At 40.5% G+C, this 24,021-nt stretch overlaps 1 protein-coding gene across 3 annotated transcripts in view; it reads right to left on the bottom strand.

Moving 5' to 3' along the window:
• SPIN1 (spindlin 1) overlaps positions 1-24,021 on the bottom strand; it is a 92,374-nt gene that overhangs the window by 13,142 nt on the left and 55,211 nt on the right. For all 3 annotated transcript variants that reach the window (XM_067568594.1, XM_067568597.1, XM_067568595.1), the window contains one exon: positions 12,702-12,750. In XM_067568594.1, the coding sequence (XP_067424695.1) occupies positions 12,702-12,750 (49 nt within the window). The remainder of the gene's footprint in view (positions 1-12,701; positions 12,751-24,021) is intronic.

The raw sequence follows: 24,021 nt of genomic DNA, 5'->3' as shown, positions 1-24,021 counted from the left end.
GTGTTGGTTCAAATAATTTAGTTTCTACTTTAGTATTAAAATATTAAATTATATTCTATATTATACATGTTTGAAATGGCTTAGATATACCATGGTCCTACCTCAGGATGAGGAGCAGGACAAGTGACCTTTCCAGATCCCTCCCAGTCTTACATTTCCATGAACCCACATATAAAATATAATATACAAGTCTAAACAATCAAATCTATGCTTCAATCAAAACTATGCTGAAGTGAATTTTTTCTGAACTTTTGATTTGTGGGAAATTTTAAAATTTCAGATTTTTGTTCTGATTCAGAATGAAATATTTTGAAACATCAGAATTTCTTGTGAAATGAAAATTAAGCACCAACTGCAAACAACCTCCCGAAAGCACAACTTACCTGTTTTAAAAGCTCAATTCAATCACCAAAAGGAAAGATTTTAATTAGAGTCATGCCTATATCTCTTATCAACAAGGCATCAATATTTGTCAGATGTTTAATTAGAGGCCAATATGAAAGAAGCCTCATGCCCACAAGCAGGTTAAGGAGCAGCCATGAGCATTAGTTGGTCGACAGCTGTTTCTGTAGTAGTATATTTATGTATTTTCTCTGCTCTCCATGCCTATGCTGGAGTTCAAGTAAGTTTTAAAACTACCCATAAGTGCTGCATTGCTTGAAAAGTGCTCCTCAAACTGGGCGTAGCATGCCAACAAGAAAAGCACTCCTTTGATGTTCCTTTTTAATACAACACCACTAGGGTCAGATGCAAGGAAGGAGCAGTATGGAAGATTCTCCTTAGAGTGAGAAGTGAGGACTAGCAATCCACTTCTGCTACTATCTCTTTTCACTGGTTTATTCTTTCTTTATTGAACCTGCCACCAAAAACAAATAATTGCCAGCACAAACCACTTGCCACTGGTTAATATAGATTTAACAAGGTACCAAACTGTGGCTATCAGTATTTAAAAGTTAAAAGTCTTATTTTTGTAATTCATTAAAGTAAATTAAGTGACACTTTATACCATCTATGTAGGATCTAAATGGTTATTTTAAAGACAAATACATATATGTATTATGGTATTTTAGATTTTATTTATTTTAGCATGCAACAACATGCACCATTCATACAATATTTAGTTGTCTGTCAGATTAAGATAAATCATTGCTTTTTCTACACAAACATTATCTAATTTCAGTAGAGTTTTAGAATAAATACTATTTGCTGTAATTTTGTCAACTTAAATTTACCTGCAAATTTATATAGCATTAATTCCTTTAATTATTAGAAACTGAATGTCACAAAATAAACTATATCGTTCTCAAGAAAGAGCTGGCAACAATGATCAGTATAAATATTCTCCACAGTAGTGAGCAGCCTCTCAGAAAGGAAGGTTATTTATCTTACAGTAACTGGAGCTCAAGATGCATGGTCCCTAACAGGTATTCTTGCAATGCATACACTTGAGACCAGAAGATTTTTCAGTAGCAGGGACCGTTGATCAGGCTACACCACCTTGTGCTCTGATTCGAGCCCCTCTTCAGTACCTACTGTACTCTGAATCAAGAGAGGATCTGAGCAGAGAGGAAGGAAAATGGGTCGTGGAATAACAATTGGGACCACGCATCCCAGAGAACTCCAGTTACTAAAAGATAAGTAACCTTACTTTCTTCTTGGAGTGCTGGTCCCTATGGATATTCACTATAGTGGACTCCCAAGCAGTACTCATTGGAGGAGGAGGGTGCAAGCATGTATACTATGCCATAGATTGCTGGACAAAAATAGGCATCTGAGGATGAAGCTTGAGCAAGAGCATAATGTCCAGTAAAAGTGTGACTTGACCCTCAAGCTGTCACTCCACAGATTTTTGAGAAGACTTCTTTTGCAGGGAAGGCACTGAAGTAGTTTGTGCTCTGGTTGGGTGGGCCCTGACACTCTGTGGAGAAGGGGCTTTCATAAGCTCACATCCAAGGAGGATGAAGTCCAAAGTCCATTTACAGAGTCTTTGTGAAGAGACTGCTTCTCCTTTCATTTTCTCAGAGATGGAAACCATTTTCCTTTGGAAACTTTGTCCTTTGGAGGTAAGACTAGAACTCTGTAGACATTCCTGTTATTGTGGGGCTTTGGATAGAAAATAGGCAAGCTTGATTTAACTGAAATTCAGAGGGAACCCTTGGATGAACCTGTGATGCAATCTCAAGGACACTCACTTTCTCACTCTCCTGGCAGAGGTATCTGCCATTAGGAAGCCCACTTTCATAGACAGTGTTTTTAAAAAAAAAAAAAAAAGAGAGAGAGAGAGAGAGAGAGATAAAGAGTCTGCCACAGGTTATAATGGTGGGCTGCGAGACCAAGGATCAGGTTCTAGAAAGACGTAGGTTTTCATACTGGAAGGAAGATTCTGATGATACCCTGTAAGAATTTCACAGTTGTGGGATGGGTGAAAACCAAGAAGCTCATCAGTAGAGGATAGAAAGTTAATAGCTGCTAAATGTACTCACAAGGAATTAATGGATAGAACAGATGTCTTTAAGGACAGAAGGTTGTACCAAGATAAGAGCCATCCCAAAGTCCTCTGGAGGTAGTAAGTGACACTGATGACACCAGAGGAAGAACTGCTTCCATTTTGCAGCAGTACATTTCCTGGTAGAGGTTTCTTGCTGTTAAAGATGGTTTGGACCTCTTCTGAACATGATCTCTCTAAGCTCTTTGTCCACCCAAAACCGAGGCTGTCAGACAGAGGGATGCTGGGTTGAGATGGGTGGTCTGGCCTCCATTCTGACACCACAGGTTCACGAACAGTTGTAAGCATATGCATGGGTGAGAGGTACAGGGGTCAGTCCTGCTCCTCATGCAGATAATTTCAGAGTTCTCTTTGCTCTCAGTACAGCCAGTGCAGACACATGCTCTCATGAGCTCCAGACACACCTCTACCAGGGCACGGAGTCCAACTGGATAGGAGAGAAGGGGAGAAGCAGTCCTTTTCTTCAAGGACTTACGAGGCTATTTATCCCGCTTCTTACGGGGTCGTTTATCCACATCTTTTCCATGTATGTCGCTGTTTAGACAAGTCCTCAGATTTGATCAAGGTGCTGAGCTAGGGAGCACCAGTGCTGGAAGGGCATTACTTGGGGACACCAGTAATGCTGGGGAGCTCAACAACCAGGATCAGATTGGGGCACCATGAAGAGCTCTAGTAAGTGTCTGCAGAGCTGGAACTCACAAGACTGTCTAGTCCATGGGGGAAAGAATGGCAATTCTCACACTTAGAAGGTATGTGTAATTCCCTGAGACAGTACAGGCAGCTCTTGTGAGTGTCACTAACCAGGAAGATCCAGAGGCAGGCAGTTTATGCCACCCCTTACATCCTCAGTTCAGAGCCTGAGGTGGTGGTTTAGGGCACAAATACGGATTATTACTGAAAAAATCTTCCTGACTCAGGTACGTGGAACACATGCTCTCACCCACAGTGAATACCAATAGGGACCTGCACTTGAAAAAGAACAAACAATGCTTGGCAGAGATCTAGAAAGGCTTTGAGTGGCCACCTTGGCACCACAAAGAGTTGCTCTAATACAAACATACCTGTAACCTTTTCCCAATTAAATACAGCAGAAACATGAAGTTCAGTATTTGTTTTTATAAACAACTTTTGTTAAGTACATTTTCAAAGCATGCCTATTTCAGAGATATAACAGGTCTCTGCTAATTTCTTTTGTTAACTTTTCTTACTAAATATCCACTGTCAGCAGTATTTCATTAGGAAGTAATCAATGATGTGAAATTTGTTCCTGGGCACAATGAAAATAATCTAATTTTGGGTGCAATAAGTTTACTTCAACATAGAGTCCCATGCTAAAAAATCTTTTGATTAACTATTTAGTGAATAAGCCTAATTCTTTCTGAATGCTAACTGAAAAAAATCTATTAAGACAAGTTTTCAAAGAGACACTTCCAAGTTTAAATAATTTTAAACAAGTTTTCTAAAATGTTACCAATATCTTAGAATTAAATTTGATTTTTTAAAAATAACTATTTCCCCTCTCCTCCCACCATTTATACTGTTTATGCTTTACATTTCCACTCATTTTAGACAGTGAACTGTCTGTTTCAATTTTGTTTATAGTCAGTTTCACTTTCTGGTTATAATGCATACAATGCTTCAATATTTGAACTACAAATAATTCAGGGGGATGTTTACATAAAAACCACTCTCTGTTTTCAGTGACATAAAGTGTCTTATAATCACTAATTTAAATTTTGAGCCTGCCTTTAAAATATTTTGGGCCTACCTTTAAAATAACCAACAAGCTTCTAGCTCATAGTTAATTTAAATACACCACTGCCTAAAGAAAGCATCATGAACATGAAGTTACAAGGTAAAAAGCAAACCAATCTCTCTTCCAAAAGATACTGAATTTAAGAATAACAGTTTCCAAAGTAATAACTGTATTACTAACAAGGAGATGTCAAATAGCTTATTATAATACTGAGATTTACAATGTCCAATTAAGGTCATACTAGAGGAAAATATTAAAGTCAATGAACAGATGTAATAACTTAACTCTAGTTTAGCACTAATTTTTTAAAATGTATGGCTTTACAGGACAATTAAAGTTGTTTGGGTGCCCTAAATGTACTTTTCCAAATCTTAAAACATTTGGATTTTTTTAAATTTAATCTTAACTCCCAATTTCTTAGGTTGATAATGCCTGTTTGTGGGATAATTACAAAATCCCTGTAATATATTTTACCCTAAATTAGTGATATGTATTCTCAACCTTAACTCCATTTTAACAATTTGTCTGAGACTAGAGCCTAGAAATCTTAGTTCCCTCAACATCACATAATCATGTAACTCACTGGCAAAGTGCATCATGACCATCTCTACCAACCAGTCCAAACAGAGCATTACTGCTGAAAAAAGCAGCTGTCTTTAATTCACCTGGTGAAACAGTAACCTTTTTTACTGAGGGCATGGATAGCTTCAATCCCATTGGGAACCTTCAGTTTCATGTTAACTTATGGAAAACTATAGCCATTATCAGTGAAGACATTCTCCCTCCTATCTGCTCCATTATATCACAAGCATCAATAACTGTACTTAACTGGAACCTAGCTGGAAATGAGTCATTGATATGGAAGGTGTAAAAGGTAATAAAAACAAGCCATTTGTTATCAAAAGCAATCTGAAGTATGGGATTTTAAAGGTTCCATTTTTAATTACATTTTAACTCAAACTACATAAGAAACTTAGTTAAAACCCCTGAAAGTTAAATCTTTATCCACTGATTATCTGCTACAAATCTGGGAAAAATGCTCTGTATTTTTTGTATAAAACAAAAAAAAGTTCAACTTTGATGAAGGCACTACCATCCCTCATTAATACAGCAAGTAATGCAGAGGAGAATAAGCTATCCTCTTATTCAGAGTTCCTCCTTGAAAGATGACAGAGCCAGTACTCTGAGTTACCAAAGGGAAAGGTGCGAAGCATCACTGTGATTGCACTACTGCTGCTGCTTATACTTCCATTTCCTGTCTGCAGTTGCACTGCAATGGTGCAGAGGAACCTGTTGCAAGATACAATAGTGGTGTAAATACCTGTGCCCTGTGGCAAAAAGTTGTGTATGGAAACTAGTTGTGTTGCAGGCATTCCAGAGGCTTACAACACTGGTTGTGATGCCTAATATGCTATAATGCAGCAAGCTGTCAGGCAGCCAAGTCCCAAACAATTAAGGACTTTATAGAGGGCACTATAATAATACAACCTGGTAGGTGACAAAAAAAGATAACGGGGGTGGTTTGCCCTGGAGAGGAAAGGTCGAGTCTTAGCTAAGCACACAAAGTACACTTTTGGCTACAGCTGCTACTTGATCACCTCACCATAGCCTAAGATCTAATAAGATGCATAGATTTTGCAGTTTGCTAATGAATATCAGACTGAGCCCCCTCAGTCTAGGCATTTATCCCCTCCTGGTGTTTTCCCCAGCCAATCATCTCCATTTTGTGAGGCTGAAGCAGCCACTAACTGAAATCATCCAAGTCCCTAGTCTTGGTTAGGCACCAGGAAAGTAAAAAAGTAAAGTTTGAGCGCATATGCCCAGTGTGCTGGAGAACAGAATGCTTTAGCCAGCAGTGTCTGTTGGTTGCCCCTGCTCCCTTGATTACCTTGAGCCCTTTCCCCTCAAGGGCACAAGGTGGGGTGGAATGACCAACTGATTCTCAGTTCCTGCACCACCATCAAATCCAGACTATTAGACTTATTAGTATCAGGGAAAGGAGGGTGGATTGTGAACACATGGAAATACTGCTCTTGAAGAACTCCAGTTACAAAAGTAACTTTTCTTTCTTCCTCATTTATGTGTGTTCCACTTCTGGAGATTCCCAAATGGTATGTAATAGATGGAGAAGGGTACTGCAAGTCTAAGTAGACTGCAACGCAGCCCTCCCAAAGTGGTCAACTGAATTAAAGAGTACTTAGTTGTGAAACTATGGCTATTATTCCAAGTAGCAGCCTTACAGAAAATCAGCTACATGTATTTCCTTGAGATGCTGCAGAAATGGTCTGTGGTCTGATAGAATATGACCTAACATGACCTGGGAGTTTTAAATTGGCAATTTCATAACATATTACCTTTATGCAGTGTGACAGCCATTTAGAGATTCTCCAAGTCGAGGCTACCTGACCGCTGGATTTCTTGGCAATAGAAATAAATGGAGCAGAGTCCACCTGAATGGTTTTGTTCTAGTCAAATAAAATGACTTAGATATTAAAAACTCTACAGGTCTTTTATGTGTTAAACAAATTCCTTTCAATGCTGTGGAATTATAAATTTAATGCCCTATACCTATTAAAACTGAAAAGTTCTCTGAACTAAAGGTGAAACCTAGTGGGTGAAGGAAATATATACTCAGTAACAGAATGTGTAATCTTTTACTCCATTTTTTTACCCTTACCTTACTAACATTGCCCCGTATGTCCAGGAAGGAACCCTTGGAAACTAATAAGAATAGTCTTTTATTACAGAAGTATGTTACAATAAACCAGCCTGGTTAATTTGTAAGGGGTTCTTATAATCCAATTATGTTCTGTGATAATGGGTATTTGTTATCACAGATGTTTTCTGTGATTTACCAAATGACCCATTGAAACAGGTTTTAAACTCATTAGGCCTGTTGCAACAGGTAATTCTTAATAATAATTGGAATAGAAATCCCTTTAGTTTATCTATCATGTAAGATGAGATATCAAAAGAAATTCCATAAGTAATGAGATATCAAAAATAGAACTCATGGTTCGGGGCAGTGGCTTTCAATCTTTCCCGACTACTGTACCCCTTTCAGGACCGTGATTTGTTTTCCATACACCAAGTTTCACCTCACTTAGAAACTACTTGCTTACAAAATCAGACAAAAATGCAAATATGTCACAGCACACTATTACTGAAAAATTGATTACTTTCTCATTTTACCATATAATTATAAAATAAATCAATCAAAATATAAATATTGTACTCACATTTCAGTGTATAGTATATACAGTGGTATAAACAAATAATTGTCTGTATGAAATTTTAGTTTGTACTGACTTTGCTAGTGCTTTTCATGTAGCCTGTTGTAATACTAGGCAAATATCTAGATGAGTTGATATACCCTATGGAAGACCTGTGCATAACCCTGGTTGAGAACCACTGGTTTGGAGGAAAGTAACTTTTCCCTCCTCACAAAGACATTTCTTTGTTTCACATCTTATGAAAGAAAGTTAGTTTGGGAGTGAATAAGAAGCTGCCATCATTCCACCAGTTACAGAAGAGAAACAAGCTGCTCTGTCTTCATTTACAGAAGATAAAATATACTTTATCTTTGTCTTCTGTATAGTGCTATATTACTCTTTGACTAATGATCTCTGATTAAATAATTCCAATTGAGCTGGCTATCTGACATCTCAAATCATTAATATGTAGAGTATGTAATGCAGCCTCACCATTGAATAAATGAGGCTTGGGAAAAACATAAATGAATGGACTGATTTAAAAGAAAATCAGAGATTACTTTGGGAAGAAATTTAGGAAGGAGATGGATTACAACTTTCAATGTGAAAAATGCCATGACAGCTTGCAATTCAGAGACCCTGGGTGCTGATGGAATTGCAATGAGGAATGTCGTCTTCATAGACAAATGGAGTAACAAGCATGAAACTGATGGCTCCAACGGAGGTTCCATCAGGCTGGTAAGTACCACATTATGATTCCAAGATGAAGGAGATTGCCTTATTGAAGGAAAAAATTCTCGAAAGACCTTTCACAAACCTTTAAGTATGAGAAAAAAACTGAATAGTCTTGAATTGGTGGAGGATGTGCTGAGATAGCAGCCAAATGAACATACAATCTTAGCAACAAAACCAGAGGTTTATAAGGATAACAGATATTCAGAGATATGAGAACGCTTCCATTTTGCAGTATAATTTATCCTCACCGACTGCTTTTTGCTCTGAATCAATATGTTCGCATATATAGCACCAGAACAAATCTTTTCCATGTCTGTTAGCCAGACAGTTTCCATGTCACGAGGTGTAGTGACAACAAATCTGGATAAACGTTTTCCATCATGAGTAATTAAGTCTGATGGTAGGGGTAAGAAAAAGGCAATACTGAGAATTTCTAATTTCTGCGAACTAGTATTGCCTGGGCCAATTCAGGGCTATTAGTATGACTGAGGCCTTCTCCTATTTGAATTCCTTAACACACACAGGATCAGAGGAATTGGGAGACAAGCATACAACAGGCCTTGAGTCCAAGGGATTATGAAGGCATCTCTTTGAGAATTCAGACTCTGTCCCTCCCTGGAACAAAATACTTTTTATTTCTTGTTCTGTTCAGTGGCAAGCACATCTGATTGAAAATGAACTTGATGACTGAATTATTTATGAATCATTCATGATTCTGAGGAAAAAAAAGGCCTATTTAGATGGTCTACCTGCCACCATGTTGTGTAGGCCTGGAAGATGAATGGCAATTAGAGTTATGTTGTCCTGGATACACCAATTCCATGGAAGGACTGCTTAAGAGATGTGTACCCCATATCTATCTTGTGAACAGCAGGGCAATAGACAATCCATAAACATCTCTGACCACAATGAAAATGCAGTCTGGTGAATGAGGTCATAAGTGTACATGAAGCCTTATGACCTAAAAGCTGGAGACACGTGTCCTTGCTGTAGCACATGGCTTTTTATTAAGTTGATTAATTAACTCTATTGTGTTCCTGAATCTGGTTTATGACAATATTCTACGGTGGCTTGAGCACTGAGGCCCAATAAATTCTATCTTTTATGTTGAGATTACATATTCATTCTCAATCTCAGTCTGGAGAACAGATATATGAGGTAACAAATGCTGTTTATCACCTCTCCTAGAGACTATCCATTCACCAATCAATTCTTGAGATAGGGGTATACCAACATTTTTCTTTCTGAGATGTGACACTACCACAGCCAGACATTTTGTGAAAGTTCTTGGGGCCATCAACGACTCAAAAGGCAGCACTCTGTAATAGTAATGTGCATGGCTCACTACAAAATGTAAGTATTTCCTGTGCGCTGGATGGATGGAAATGTGTCTTATAGACCAAGAGCTGCAATCTAGAAGATCTATGAAAGGAAGTACGGAGGGCAGAGTTACCATCAGAAATTTGAACTGGGAAATGAAGAAATTCACATTTTTCAAGTCCCATGTTAGATGCCAGCCTACCAATTTTTTGAGGACTAGAAAATATCTGGAATAAAACCCTTTTCCCAGATATTGGGTGTAATAGCACCAAAAGTCAAGAGTGACTGCGCCTCTGGTTGAAGAAGATTCTCATGAGAGGGGGCTCTGAAAACGGATGGGAATGCCTTAGAATTGACTAGAGTAACCTATTTGAATTATTTTCAATACTCATCTGTTGCTGGTGATATTGTCCCATGTTTTCTGGAAATAATGCAAATGGTCCCAAAAAGATGTAGGGAAGGGAAAAATCTTTCAAGATTGTTTAGCAGCTCTTGATATATACATCAAATGACTTGTTAGAGCTAGCCTTAGCAGCAGCATTTGAAGTTAATGAAGGTATCCTCCCATGTATTTTATCATTATTATTATTATTATTATTATTATTATTAAAGAAAAACCTGATATTCTCTGATAAGGATGATCAAAAAATAAAACAAATAAATAAAAGTAATGACAGGCTGTCTCAGTTGAGTATAACATTGAGCCTGCTTTTTTCTTGAATTGTGAAGTGTAGATGCCTAATTGACCATAAAGTGTAATGAGCATTTCAATGTATGTAATAGCTCATTTTTAGGGCTGACCAGATCCCTCCAGACGGGAGGTCTTCCAGCATATTTTGAACCTCCTTTGACAACCCAGAAAACTGGAGCCATGACGCACTCTGTGTAGTAACAGGTGCTGCTCTTGATATAAGCAGCATTAATGGAAACTTGTAGGGAGATCTTTTAGCTATTAATTGACTATGTAGAAAAGATTTAAATGCCTCTCTCAGGTCTGATGGAAGTTTACCAATTCAGCGACTTAGCTCCAAGAAAGATGATCATAATGTGACAGAAAGGCCTAATAACGCACTATGTAAAGTTGAACACTAGCTGACGAATAGCTCTTCTTTCCTAAAAAGTAGAATCTTCTCACTACCTTATCTTTTGGAGTAGCTCTAAATGACTGATATTTAAACTTCTTTTGTGCTGCAGTCACAACTAAATGGATACCCTGGAGTAGGATATGTATAGAAATATTCAAAGCTTGCTGAAGGGACTTGATACTTTGTTTTTCAAATTTCCTAGAAGTTGGTAGTATAAGATTCTGGACTGTGCCATAAAAGCTGGGCTAATTCTAATAAGCTTTCATTTATAAATAAGGCAAGCCTCTGTGCTAGAGACATATGAAAAACGTCCAATAATGTGTTCTTTTTCTTGACCACTCTGAGCTGGAATCTCTCAAATCTTTTACGATTCTGTAGACCAACTCTTGAAATGACTTATCTAATAAAGAGGCCCGAGAAGGAATCAGTCAGTGAAGATGGAATATGCTTTAAGATGGTTTCAGAAACTTGTTGAATTATATGTTCATGTAGAAACTGATGTAGAAAAGAGTCTGCTTCAAAAATACTTACAGATCACTGTGATTGCTTTTGCATGATAGGTAGATCCGGGGGAAAGGAAATTTAATCCTGGAAATGGAAGCTGAGGAATATTTTGATTTAGGCTATGGCCATGGGACCAGTGAAGCCAACCAGTATGTCCACATGGATAAAATGAGTGCGGTCAGAGTGGAGGGGTACCAACTACGGTCTTTGAACTAACATATCTCTATCTGCCCATGTCTGACCTGACCCACAAACATACAAGTCATAAAAAGGTACCCCTAGAGGTAAAAGAATGAAACATCCCCACTAACAGAAGACAAATACCCATCTAAGGTGGGAGGCTGCCCCTGAAGTGGTCCGAGAATTTCTCACTGAATAAGGCTTACCACAACTACCAACAGGAGATTTAGAAAGCATCCTGATTGACAGAAACATCTAATAAAGGGGAGTCAGGCTTCATGGAAACAGCCAAAATACTGTGTGCTTTGTACATTCTGTTTGCACATAAAACATAAATCAGGTCCTGCCCACTTGTATCTAAGCTATTACTAATTTTTAGTTCTGTGATCCATTCCTCTATTTGTCAAGATGAGATCTAATATAAAATTCCTCTGTGTTGGATGAAACACTGAGGAACAGGTTATCTGAATGTATATAAGAGATTATTAATAGTGACTAAGAGCCTTTGATTGTCACATGCTATTTTGTAGAAGAGTGTACACTGAAAAAGAATAGACAGGTTTTTGCACTTTGAAAAATTTTAATAAGTAGTCATACAATGCACCTGGCACTCAGATTTTGTCTTTGAGGTATCCCATCCCATCAGAAAACTAGCCAGACCCTACCTATTTAGCTATTAAAAACAAACTGAGATCAAACATGTTCAAACTATCATACCTTCTCCTCCCTCAGACTAGCTCTTTCCATCATCTACCTCCTCTTAAAATCACAATGCGAACAACAAATTAATTCCTTTTCTGGGAGTGGTGGGAGTGTTGAGGGTAAGAGATAGCCCCAACAAAAAATAAAGCATCCTCATAAAGTGTTGCAGTATTCCTAATCATTCCATTTGAAAAAATAAGCATAGGAAATCTCCACGACAAAAATTTGAAATTAAATTACTTAAAGTAATAAGAAATCTATTACATGTCTCTGATTATTTTCCAGATGCAGTCATCAGTAAAAATACTTGATGAGAATAACTTTATATTGACCTAGTCACAACACATCATTCAGGCAATGAAGTTACCAGAGTCTTTCCTTGCCACTTCCTCTCCCCAGATCTGTCAAGCAAGTTATAGCATTTTATTCACATGCTCGTGTCCCTCACACGATGATGCTATTCAAATATCACTAAGCTTAAAAAGTCACCATGTGAACAGCAGCAGCCTAGAAAAGATGAGTATCTGCCAGTGGATATATATTAGCTGAACAAAATCCCATACTCTTCCTAGAACAAAAAGTAAAGGCTTGTAATAAGAACAGGAGAACACACTTCTAATAAGGAAACTGAGTAACAACCCCTATACTTGGAAGTACAAAAAGTTGAAGTTTATAAAAAATAAGTTTTAGAAATAGCTTACTTGTGGGAAGTTCTCTTCTTCATCATGCTGGCAGAAACTCCTGCATGCCCTGTAACCGAGAAAGAAGCACATAAATCACTGAGAAATGAACAGATTATATTCATTCGGAGTGCTAAGAAAAGCTGCTGTTTTGCATACCTAGATATAGATGAAGTACTGGAATTGCACAGGAGTTAAATACCTAATAAAGAATGTAAGTATCCTGTGTTAAAATCTGAGAATTAACGTACTTCTGAAGCTAAACTTGTATGAAATATACTTTAATTTCTACTCATATGTCAGATTAAGACATATAATGGTTGTGGTCAAGATCACCCTTATGTCCAAGCTCCAAACACAACAATTGTGAGGGAGATCCCCCTACTTGAGCCATTCTTTTTAAATGACAAATTTGATGAACAGTCCCGGATTGAGGTGGTTTTGTAAGGAACTATAAATTAAATAAGTCACCAGGACCAGATTCTATTCACCTGAGTGTTCTGAAGAAACTTATATATGAAATTGCAGAACTACTAACTATGGTAACCTATCATTTAAATCAACTTCTATACCATATGACTGGAGGATGGCAATCCTGGCAATTACAGATCAGTAAGCCTAGCTTTCGTATCAGGCAAACTGATTTAAACTACAGTAAAGAACAGAATTATTAGACACCTAGATAAACATGGTTTATTGGGGGAAAGAAAACATGGTTTTTGTAAAGGGAAATCATGCCTCACCAAGTTATTAGAATTCTTTGTGTGCGCCAACAACTATGGGGACACGGGCGATTCAGTGGGTATAATGTACTTGGATTTTCAGAAAGCCCCTGACAAGGTCCCTCACCACAGACTCTTAAGAAAACTAAGCAGCCATGGAATAACAGGGAAGGCCTCTTATGGATCAGTAACTGGTTAGAAGACATGAAACAAAGGGAAGGAACAAATGGCCAGTTTTCAGAATGGAGAGAGGTAAATACTGGTATCCACCAGGGATCTGAACTGGGACCTGTGCTGTTCAACATATTCATAAATGACCTGAAAAAGGGGTAAACAGTGAAGTGGCAAAGTTTGCAGATGATACAAACTACTCAAGATAGCTAAGTCCAAGGCAGACTGCAAAGAGTTACAGAGGAATGTCGAAGAAAACACAGTCTTCACTTCTCTTTGGGTGGGCAAGGAAAAAGACCTTTATTACAAGGTAATTACCTGGGGCAACAGCTTCATCTGAACTGCGCCCCTGATCTGCGTCGCATGAGGGTTTTTATACAAACTTATTATAAAGTCATTGTTATACGGTAAAATGCATTAAGCATGCGTAACACAAAGAAGAAATAACGGTGAGTTGCACAAACAGCTGTACAAGGAACTTCCTGTATTTGGTTACATTCTCGTATTTGGTTACAAAAGAAGGCATGCGCATAGCTTTTTGCTAAATTGGAAAAATACAACTTCAGTTAAGAAGAAAGAGGCAGTCAGTAGTTTGCTATCTCATTCAGCTTCCGAGAAAACTTTGCCCAGCCTAGCTGACCACTCTTATCGGTCAGCACATTTCCTAATGTCGTCTCAGCTTTCAGCTACATGCTCAAACTGTCTTTGTGACAAACTTCATGTTTCCACAGGAATCTCACGAAATTGGGGGACTGGGCAACAAAATGACAGATGAAATTCAAGGTTGATAAATGCAAAGTAATACACACTGGAAAACAATCACAATTATACATACAAAACGATGGGGTGTAAATTAGCTATTAGCACTCAAAAAAGAGGTCTTGGAATCATTGTATATACTTCTTCGAAAACATCCACTCAATGTGCAGCAGCAGTGAAAAAAGCTAACGTTAGGAACCATTAAGAAAATATCATAATGCCACTCTATAAATCCATGGTATGCTCACATCTTGAACGCTGCACGCAGTTCTGGTCATCCCATCTCAAAAAAAACCCAAGGTTACTTACCAGTAACTGATGTTTTTCGAGATGTGGTGCTCATGTCCACTCCACTATAGGTGAGTGCACGCCACCGTGCACAGTTCCTGGAACTTTTTTCCCCTTAGCAGACCCCGTAGGGCCAGCTCTGGTGCCCCCTAGAGTCCCGTGCACATGCTGCGGTATATGAGGCGCTGCCGGCCCTATACCCCCTCAGTCCCTTCTTTCTGACAACTCCAGCAGCAGGGACTGGGGGTGGGTTGTGGAATGGACATGAGCAACACATCTCGAAGAACATCAGTTACTGGTAAGTAACCTTATTTTCTTCTTTGAGTGATTGCTCATGTCCATTCCACTATAGGTGACTAACAAGCAATACCCTGGAGGTGGGTAGGAGTTACTGGTGAGCTGCCCTCAGCACGGATCTGCCGAATCCCGCGTCCTCTCTCGCCTGCTGGACAATGCCGTAGTGGGACGTGAAGGTATGCACCGACGACCAGGAGGTGGCTTTGCAAATGTCCTGAAGGGGCACTCTCTCCAGGAAGGCTGTAGACGAGGCTTGAGCTCTGGTTGAGTGCACTGTATGGTCCCGGAAGTGGCACCCTCAGAACTTGATGCACAATGTAATCCACAAGGAGATGCACTGTGTGGAGACAGGTGAGCCTTTCATACAGTCCACCACTGCAACGAAGAGCTGCATCGATTTCCGGAACGGCTTTGTATGCTCGATGTAGAAGGCCAGGGCTCGTCTCATGTCCAGCAAATGCCATCTCCTCTCCTCCTCCTCCAAACCGTGTGGTTTGGGGAAAAACACGGGGAGAAAAATATCTTGATTACAATGAAATTGGAAAACCACCGTGGGCAGGAAGGCCGGATGCAGCCTCAACTGCCCTTATCTTTATAGAATACTGTGTAAGGGGGCTCCAAGGTCAAGGCCCTAATTTTAGAGACTATCCTAGCCTAGGTAATGGACACCAGGAAGGCTACCTTCCATGAAAGCATGAGCAGAGGGCATGAAGCCATGGGTTCAAAGGGGGCCCCGTGAGTCTCAAGAGGACTAAATTGAGATCCCAGGGAGGCACTGGGTCGCAGACCTGTGGATACAGCCTTCTCCACCCCCTTGAGGAACCTGACCGACATGGGATGGGAGAACAGCCCTTTAGCGGCTGATGGAAAGCCAAAACGGCCGTCAAGCGAACCTTCAACGAGGCCAGACCCAGACCCTGGAGCTTTAGCTGGAGCAGATATTCCAGGATTACCTGCACAGTTGAGATGCTAAGCAGGATACCCCGGACTCCGCCCAAAAGGTAAACCGTTTCCACTTAGCCCAATACATGACCTGTGTAGGTGGTTTCCTGTGGACCTGCACTGAGCAGGCTCTCTCTCCCTCCGTCAGCCACAGAGCCTCCAGGCCATGAGGTGCAGGGAGTCCAGGTCCGGGTGCAACAGGCGACCATGGTCCTGGGAGAGAAGGTCGTGTCACCTCGGGAGCTCCAGGGGCAGGGCGAGTGAAAGGTCCAGCAACATGCTGAACCAGTGCTGTCTTGGCCAGGCCGGAGCGATGAGTATAACGTCTCCCCTGTCCCTCTTTATTTTCAGCAAGACTGTGGGAAGGAGCGGAATGGGTGGGAACACGTACATGAGGGTTCCCGTCCAGTTGATAAGGAAGGTGTCGGAAATCGACCCAGTCTCATGACCCTGGAGCGAGCAGAACCTTGGGCACTTCACATTCCAGGCTGACGCGAATAGGTCCAGTTGGGGAACATCCCACTTTTGGAAGATAGTAGTCGCTACGTCCGGGTGCAGCAACCAGTAGTGGCGGGGTAAAAACAACCTGCTGAGGCGATCCGCCTCGTCGTTCCTCACTCCCGGGAGGTGAGAGGCAGTCAAGTGGAAGTCGTGCTTCATGGCAAAGTCCCACAGACGGGTAGCTTCCTCACAGAGAGCAGAGGATCGCACCCCTCCCTGTCTGTTTATATAAAACACAGCTGCGGTGTTGTCCATCACCACCTGCACCACTCTGCCTATCAGGAATCGGAGGAACACCCTGCACACTAGGCAAATAGCCCTCAGCTCCCTACGCTGAACCCCTGAGTGCTCAGGTTGGCGCTGATGAGGGCTCCCCATACCACATCCGAGGTGTTGGAGATTAGAGTGACAAATGGGACCAGTTCCCTGAATGGAACGCCCTTCAACACTGCCCTGGGAGACCTCCACCACTCTAGGGAGGCTAGGAAAGGCGGGGGAAACTGTGACCACCCGATCCAGTGGGTGTCTGCTCGGCACATATATCGAGACCAACCGCACCTGAAGCGGTCTGAGCCTCAGGAAAGCTAGTCTCACTATTTACGTGCAGGCTGCCATGTGGCCTAACAGCTGTAGGCAGTGCCTGGCTGTTGTCGTGGGGACATCAGTGCAGTTGGGAGATGATAGAGACCATCGCCTTGAAATGTGGCTAAGGCAGGAAAGCTCTGGCCTGGGAGGTGTCCAGGGTGGCCCCAATGAATTCTACACTCTGCACTGGGGTTAGTGTGGACTTCTGCTCGTTTATGAGCAGTACCAGCCTGCTGCACGTGGAGCAAGTGAGGGTCATGCTCTCCTGCACTTGGGACCTGGACCTGCCCCTGATCAGCCAATCGTCCAGGTAAGGGAAGATTCACACACCTTTTCGCCTCAGGTGGGCTGCCACGCATTTGGTGAATGCCTTTGGAGCCGAAGATAGGCCAAAGAGCAGGGTTGTAAATTGGTAGTGGGAGCCAGCCACCATGAAGTGGAGGAAGTGCCTGTGGCTGGGGAGGATAGACACATGGAAGTATGCGTCCCTGAGGTCGAGGGCGGCATACCAGTCTCCTGGATCCAAGGAAGGGATTATGGAGGCTAGGGAAACCATGCAAAACCTGAGTCGTTTGACGTATTTGTTTAGACGACGCAGGTCTCAGACCCCCCTTTGTCTTGGGGATGAAGAAGTACCTCGAATAGAACCCCTTCCCCCTTGAGGAACCATAACCTCTGCTCCTATGTTGAGGAGAGTGTCCACCTCCTGCAAGAGGAGTTGCTTGTGAGAGGGATCAGGTTGTTGGGGGGTGGGGTAAGAAGTAAACTGTATGGCGTAGCCCCCAGAGACTATCCCAAGGACCCAGCAGTCCAATGTAATCTTTGCCCATTCGGGATAGAAGGGCCTCAATCTGTTTAGGAAGGGGCGGATCCAAGGGAGCAGTAGGGACGCCCACCCTTGGGTGCACCATCAAAACTGACTCCTCCGATTGCCCGATCCCCTAGGGGGTCCCTGCTGGAGGGCTGATTTCATCTTCTAAACCCCCTATTTCTGTCCCTATTTCTGTAGGGTTGAAAGGGCCTAGGTGGAGGCCTTGGTTGCTGCTGCACCTGGGGCTGTGACTGCCGTCTGGTAGCCTGGGGCGTGTACAGGGCCAGAGAGCGAAGCGTGGCCCTGGAGTCCTTCAGACCATGCAGCTTCGCATTAGTTTGATCGGAGAATAGGGCCGACCCATCGAAGGGGAGGTACTGGATCGACTGCTGAACCTCCTGGGACAGGCCTGAGGACTGCAGCCATGAGCACCTCCTCATGCCCTACCCACCATGATTCCTTCATCCAGGATGGTGGTAAAGTCTGTGACCTGGTCCTGGGGCAGGACCTCAGCACACCGCCTGAGGTAGTCCTTTCTGAGTCCGCGGTTTAAAAGCTTTGCAGAGCTTACATTTATATTTCCTGCGCTCTTCCCCAGGCACTCGAGGCACCGATCGTGGGGGGGTCACTGAGCGGGAAAGCCTTCCCGCAGGAGACACACGGCTTAAATCCGTGCAACCGGGGCATAGCCTGGCTGCTCTAAGGCCCTCATGGACTTCTTATCTAACTACACTTAACACTACTTAACAACTACTTAAAACTAACTGAAGTACTTTGAATAACAAAGAGTTCAAAGAAGGGGAATTGTACTTGCAGAGAGCAAGGCTAGTTCCAGCAACTGTCACGGGCAGAAAAGAGGAACTTAGGAGGCGTAGGGCCAGCAGTGCCTCATATACCGCAGCATATGCGCGGGACTCCAGAGGGCACCAGAGCTGGCCTGACAGGGTCTGCTAAGAGGAAAAAAGTACTGGGAACTGTGCACTCACCTATATTGGAATGGATATAAGCAATCACTCGAAGAAGAAAAATTAGCAATGGAGAAGATACAGAGAAGGGCAACAAAAGTCATTAGGAGCATGTAACAGCTTCCATATGACGAGAGGTTAAAAAGACTGGGACTATTCAGAGTGGAAAAGAGACAACTAAAGGGGAATAGGATAGAGGTCTATAAAATCATGAATGGTGTGGAGAAAGTTAATGAGGAAGTGTTATTTACTCCTTCTCATATACAAGAACCAGGAGTCACACAATGAAATTAATGGGCCGCAGGTTTAAAACAAACAAAAGGAAGTACTTTTTCACACAGTACACAGTAACCTGTGGAACTTGTTTCCTAGGGATGTTGTGAAGGGCAAAACTATAACTGGAACCAAAAATGAATTAGATAAGTTCATGGAGAATGGGTCCATCAATGGCTATTGTCAAGATGGTGAGGGATACAACCCCACCCTCCAGGTGTCCTTAAGCCTCTGACTGCAAGATGCTGTGACTGGATGACAGGGGATGGATCCATTGATGATTGCCCGGTTGCGTTCATTACCTTTCAAGCACCTGGCATTGGCTACAGTTGGAAGACAGGATACTGGGATAGATGGACCATTGGTCTGATCCAGTATGGCCTATCTTACTTTCTGAAGTTTAGAACATATGTTATGAGAATTTGTATCAGCATTATCTGTGGAGTCATGGTACTTGTGGTGATCAATTTTTGCACAATGCTGAACCTCACAACACCTTTGTAAAGTTAAGTATTGTTCTCATTTTATAGGCAAAAGTAGCGAAAGTTTACTTGTCTACCACTGGTCACCCAGTAAGTGGCAAAACTGGGACTATAACCTAGATTTTCAACTATCCCTGTGCTTAATCTGGTACACCAAGTTACTTCTCCTGATGATTTAAGTACAGTGTTGAAGTCTTAATACATACCAAAATATATTTTAAGCCTGCTATGTTGGTTCATAAACTAAAAATAATAGGGTCCCAATGTACAAGTAAAATTATTTTACAAAAAAGTTACAGGACAAACTTTAAAAAAACCATAGGATTTATAAGGCCACTTTTGTTAATTAGAAATTCAAAAAAAGATCTTATGAAAAAAACCTAAACAGATATCCAAGAGACTATCTGAAACCCGACTGCTATTGACATAAGTAGGTAGATAGGCCCAAAATGTTTGACCATATTACTCACTTCCACTCTAGCAAGTTATTTAGACAAAACTACGTTTAAGACATCTACCAGAGCAAATTGACTAATGAAATCTGTTTTAACACCAAGAAGGTTACAAAGCAAATACTGTAATATGTGAAATTAATGCATCAGGTTAACTTCTCACTCTCAGTGCCCCAGCTGACCAGTTCAAAATTTAATTTCTGGCTATTCAGCCCAAGCAGTAAGAATACAAACTTCCATATATTCCAATGATGATTAAAGAAAGAAAATTCTTCTACCATGCAATGAAGTTTTCACAGTTCTACAGTAACCTGAAAAACCTAAATATACTCCATTCTCATTCTATTCCCATGTAAAAAATGTTAAAATTACTTAAGTAAACATATGCAAAAACACACACATTGTATTATCATTAAAAACAGCCTAAAAAAACTGGTATGTGGTGGGGAATGTAATGTTTGAATATACTGAAGACTGAAAAAGTCTTCTCTTTTTTCATTTTAGACCGCATGTTTATGTAAGCAGCAATGCCGTTATGCGTATAGATCAATCTGAAATATCATTATTAGCAAAAAGATAAATGTAACTTTCTGCTCATAAAAAGAAGCTTGGTAATGTGTTATTTTTCTATAATTATATTTTAGTAAATAATTCCTGTTGAAATGCTACACAGCATGTTAATTCTTAACATTTTTGTATAATCTCAAACCATCACAATTCATTGCTTCAGTTTTTAGGACACTTAAGAGAATAGGAATATAAATGTACAAAATAAAAACCCACTGGGATGGTTTAATAGCATGAATAATAAGTATCAGAAAAACATCAGTAGAAAAAATGCATTCAGAATTTAAAATGGCTGTCACAGCCCACAACGCATGAGTTTACATCTACATAATTGAAAATCTTTATAAGGTCATAGGCCTCATGTAAGGCTCGGTATTTTATCTCGGTGGCGGGATGGAGCAAACGGACAAAATGGATTTAGAATTTAGCTTATTTATTGAAAGAGGTAACGGGACAAAGACAAGACTGAAAGTTCTCTGCCATAATGAAATAGAAGTTCCAGCACAAGTCTTAATACAAGGAGTAAAATGCAGGCACAATCATTCACAAAGATGAAAAGTAACAACTTGCAGGTATGTATGGGCACCTTATAAGAGGGGGAAGTGCCCACATTCATTATTATTGTTATTGTTATCATCGGCTGAGCAACAGCGGCAGCAACAACAATTAGTAAACAGTGAAGTGAACCATACAGCAAGGAAGAAACCCGCCAAGAGGATACCTACAGCAATATACTCCTGGGGGCCCATCAATCTAGGAGAGGTAGACTTATCTAAGCGGGCGCTTACCAATACAAGAACGAGGAGACCCATACTTTGTTCTGATAAGCGAGTGGCGACCGGGGAACCGTCCTGGCCAAGGCATCCGCTAGTGCTTCCACGGATTCACAGAGAGTCTCCCCTGACAAGGCTCCCGGGGGTCTGATATACCCTCTTTTCCTTTTCACCTTACAATAAGCTTTACCCAGCAATACATGATGTATATCTCAATCCCTGTTAGGGATTGGGCCTTAACATTTGGTTACTATTAGTCTATTGGTAGTTAGTTAGGGACTTTTGGGAATGAGGTGACAGTTGTTTACTTCAAAAAGAGCTTAATCTATAGCATTACTTCTGCTTAATTCATTGCTAAAACAGGAATTATTCTGCTTATCAAGCATCAACAGGTGTATGTTTTCATCTCAGGCTTTTCCAGGCCCCATGGAACTTCCTCTTTCAGCCCAAGGTCTGTCAGAGGGCAGTGTCTGGGTTCTGCTACCGAGAGGCCTAACTCTTGCTATACTTGCTGCAAACGCTTAGCAATGCTTTCAAGGCCTTGCTCTTGTCAAACTATACTGATTTCGCATCACAAAGTCTTGCGCACCCTAACACCTCAAGATTGTGGCAAAATTTCATGCTTTTATCCATAAATCAAACAATTCTTTCACAAATCTGATTGTCTACTGAGAATCCCTTTATAGACTCCCATTGGCATCATCTACTTCTTTTCCTTTTGATATTTTTTCCACTGCTCGCATACTCTCCTCCCTTCAGACCAGGAGAGAAATTGTCTTCGCCCAGATACAAAAGCCCAATATCATCCAAATGTGTTTTACTTTGAACAAGATGATCACTCCTCATTGCCTTTGGCCTGGCAGAGGTGTAACAGCCCTGTGAACTCACTGTGAATCCACATCCATAGGCTTTTCATGACACAGTAATTTCATGATTTAATAAAATTATTAACAATTCAGAAGTGGTACAGACAGAATGCTCAATTCGTCACAGCCTCTGTGGCTTAAAATAACTCTGTAAAACCAGTATAAAAAGCACACGCTTGTTCTCTTTGAGGGTGGCTGTGACTCATTTGTTTTCTATCTTGTGCATCTCATTTTGTGAAAGATTCCAAACTATAATCAATTCCAAAATAATTTAACCATTTAACGTTTGAAATCTATATAAGTATAGGCCTCAACCATCTGATTGCTGGATCCACCATTTCCTAAACTCTTGGGGGAAGAATTCTCAGTATTTACAGCCATTCTCCATTTACAGCATTTACTTTTAACCTTGCATAAACAAGACCAGGACTACTATTAACTTATTACTATAACATTATCAGCCGGCCTACATCTTTTGTTGTTCAACTAAGCTAGTTTAGGAACTGTAACTTCCTTATCTAATTTAAGATAGCAAAATATATCCTGAGTTCTGCTAGTATCTTGCAGACTTTTACAGTATTAAAGTTTCAGAGTAGCAGCCAATTATTTGGGGGAGAAAAACACTTGTATACCACTCTGCTGACACCTTCCCCACTACAAAAAGAGCAACTATTCATTACCACCTTCATGTATATAAAGAATACACTAGCTGTAGCTAAAAGATTAGATACTAATAATCCTTATAGACATTGCACATCAATGCAAAACTTAGAAGTGTACGCACGTGTGGGGGAGAGGTGAGGGAAAGAAAGTGTTTTTAAAAAAACACATCAAAGTGATTTGCAACCACATTCTTGAACCTTTAGAAAAAGTTAATAGAGGTTTACTGACAGCAGTGGTATGTGGATCTTCCCCCAACCTCCACAAGAACATGTTTTTTGGTGATATAGTAAGAACTAATCAGTCATATGCCAAACTACTTTTTTTCCCTTTAACTAAAAAAAAAGGTTTTAAAGTACCCAGGATCTTAAAGCATCAATTCTAATTTTTTTTAAAATGACAGTAAAAATTAGGACTGACAATTGTCATATTCCCAGATTGCTTGATGTATTTATGAATTCCTTGCGGAAGATGGTCCATATACTTGAATGTGAACCATAGACTGAAAACTGCTCTAAAAAGGTGTGAAAGAGCTCTGTTTGTTATTTATTTGTACTGTAGTAGTTTGTGGGGGCCAATTAGGGATCATGTCCTGAAATAAGTGTTAACTCTTAAAATCTTGCCCTTGATTCCATCACTGGGATTCAAACAGACATGCACTAGGCCTCCTTTGCATATGCAAGTACTACACAAATAGGGTAAGTGAACGACAAAAGCAAAGGTAGAAACAACTGTATAATTCCCCCCCCACACACACACTGCAGTGATATTTAATGTGTAGAAGGTAATCTGTCCCTAAGCAGAATGATACCTATGAGCAAAAAACTAATATCCAATAGTCCTCCAATGACATCAAGCACTGATCTTTAATTTTGCCCAATTCACTTTGTCAAGGTCACAGTAAGTATGTGAATAATAATCTTCTCTTTGCAGTGCACATTCCAGGATGAATTTATTTAAAATACTTTTTAATTGTTCTGGTGTTGTTTTGGGGCATATTTTATTTCAGTGTAAGTCCTTTCTTTATAAAAATATGGTCTTCAAAAGTACTTATGAATCACAATTTCTATGAAATAATTTAACAGGATCTTAATCTATTGCACTGATCTCCACTTAAGGAAGACTCCCCAAAACTTGTACTGCTAGAGTATCAAACTCATTGTGCAGAGGGCAGGATTTCTATAAATGTTAATCAAAAAATACAGTTCTCTAGCTACCTTTGGATTA

Source organism: Emydura macquarii, unplaced genomic scaffold (genome assembly GCF_026122565.2).
Source record: "Emydura macquarii macquarii isolate MOO-44397 ecotype Brisbane River unplaced genomic scaffold, CSIRO-AGI_Emac_v2 contig_2897, whole genome shotgun sequence".
Taxonomy (NCBI): Eukaryota; Metazoa; Chordata; order Testudines; family Chelidae; genus Emydura; species Emydura macquarii.
The sequence above is the reverse complement of the archived record's forward strand: the minus strand, read 5'-3'. Positions and strand labels throughout refer to the sequence as shown.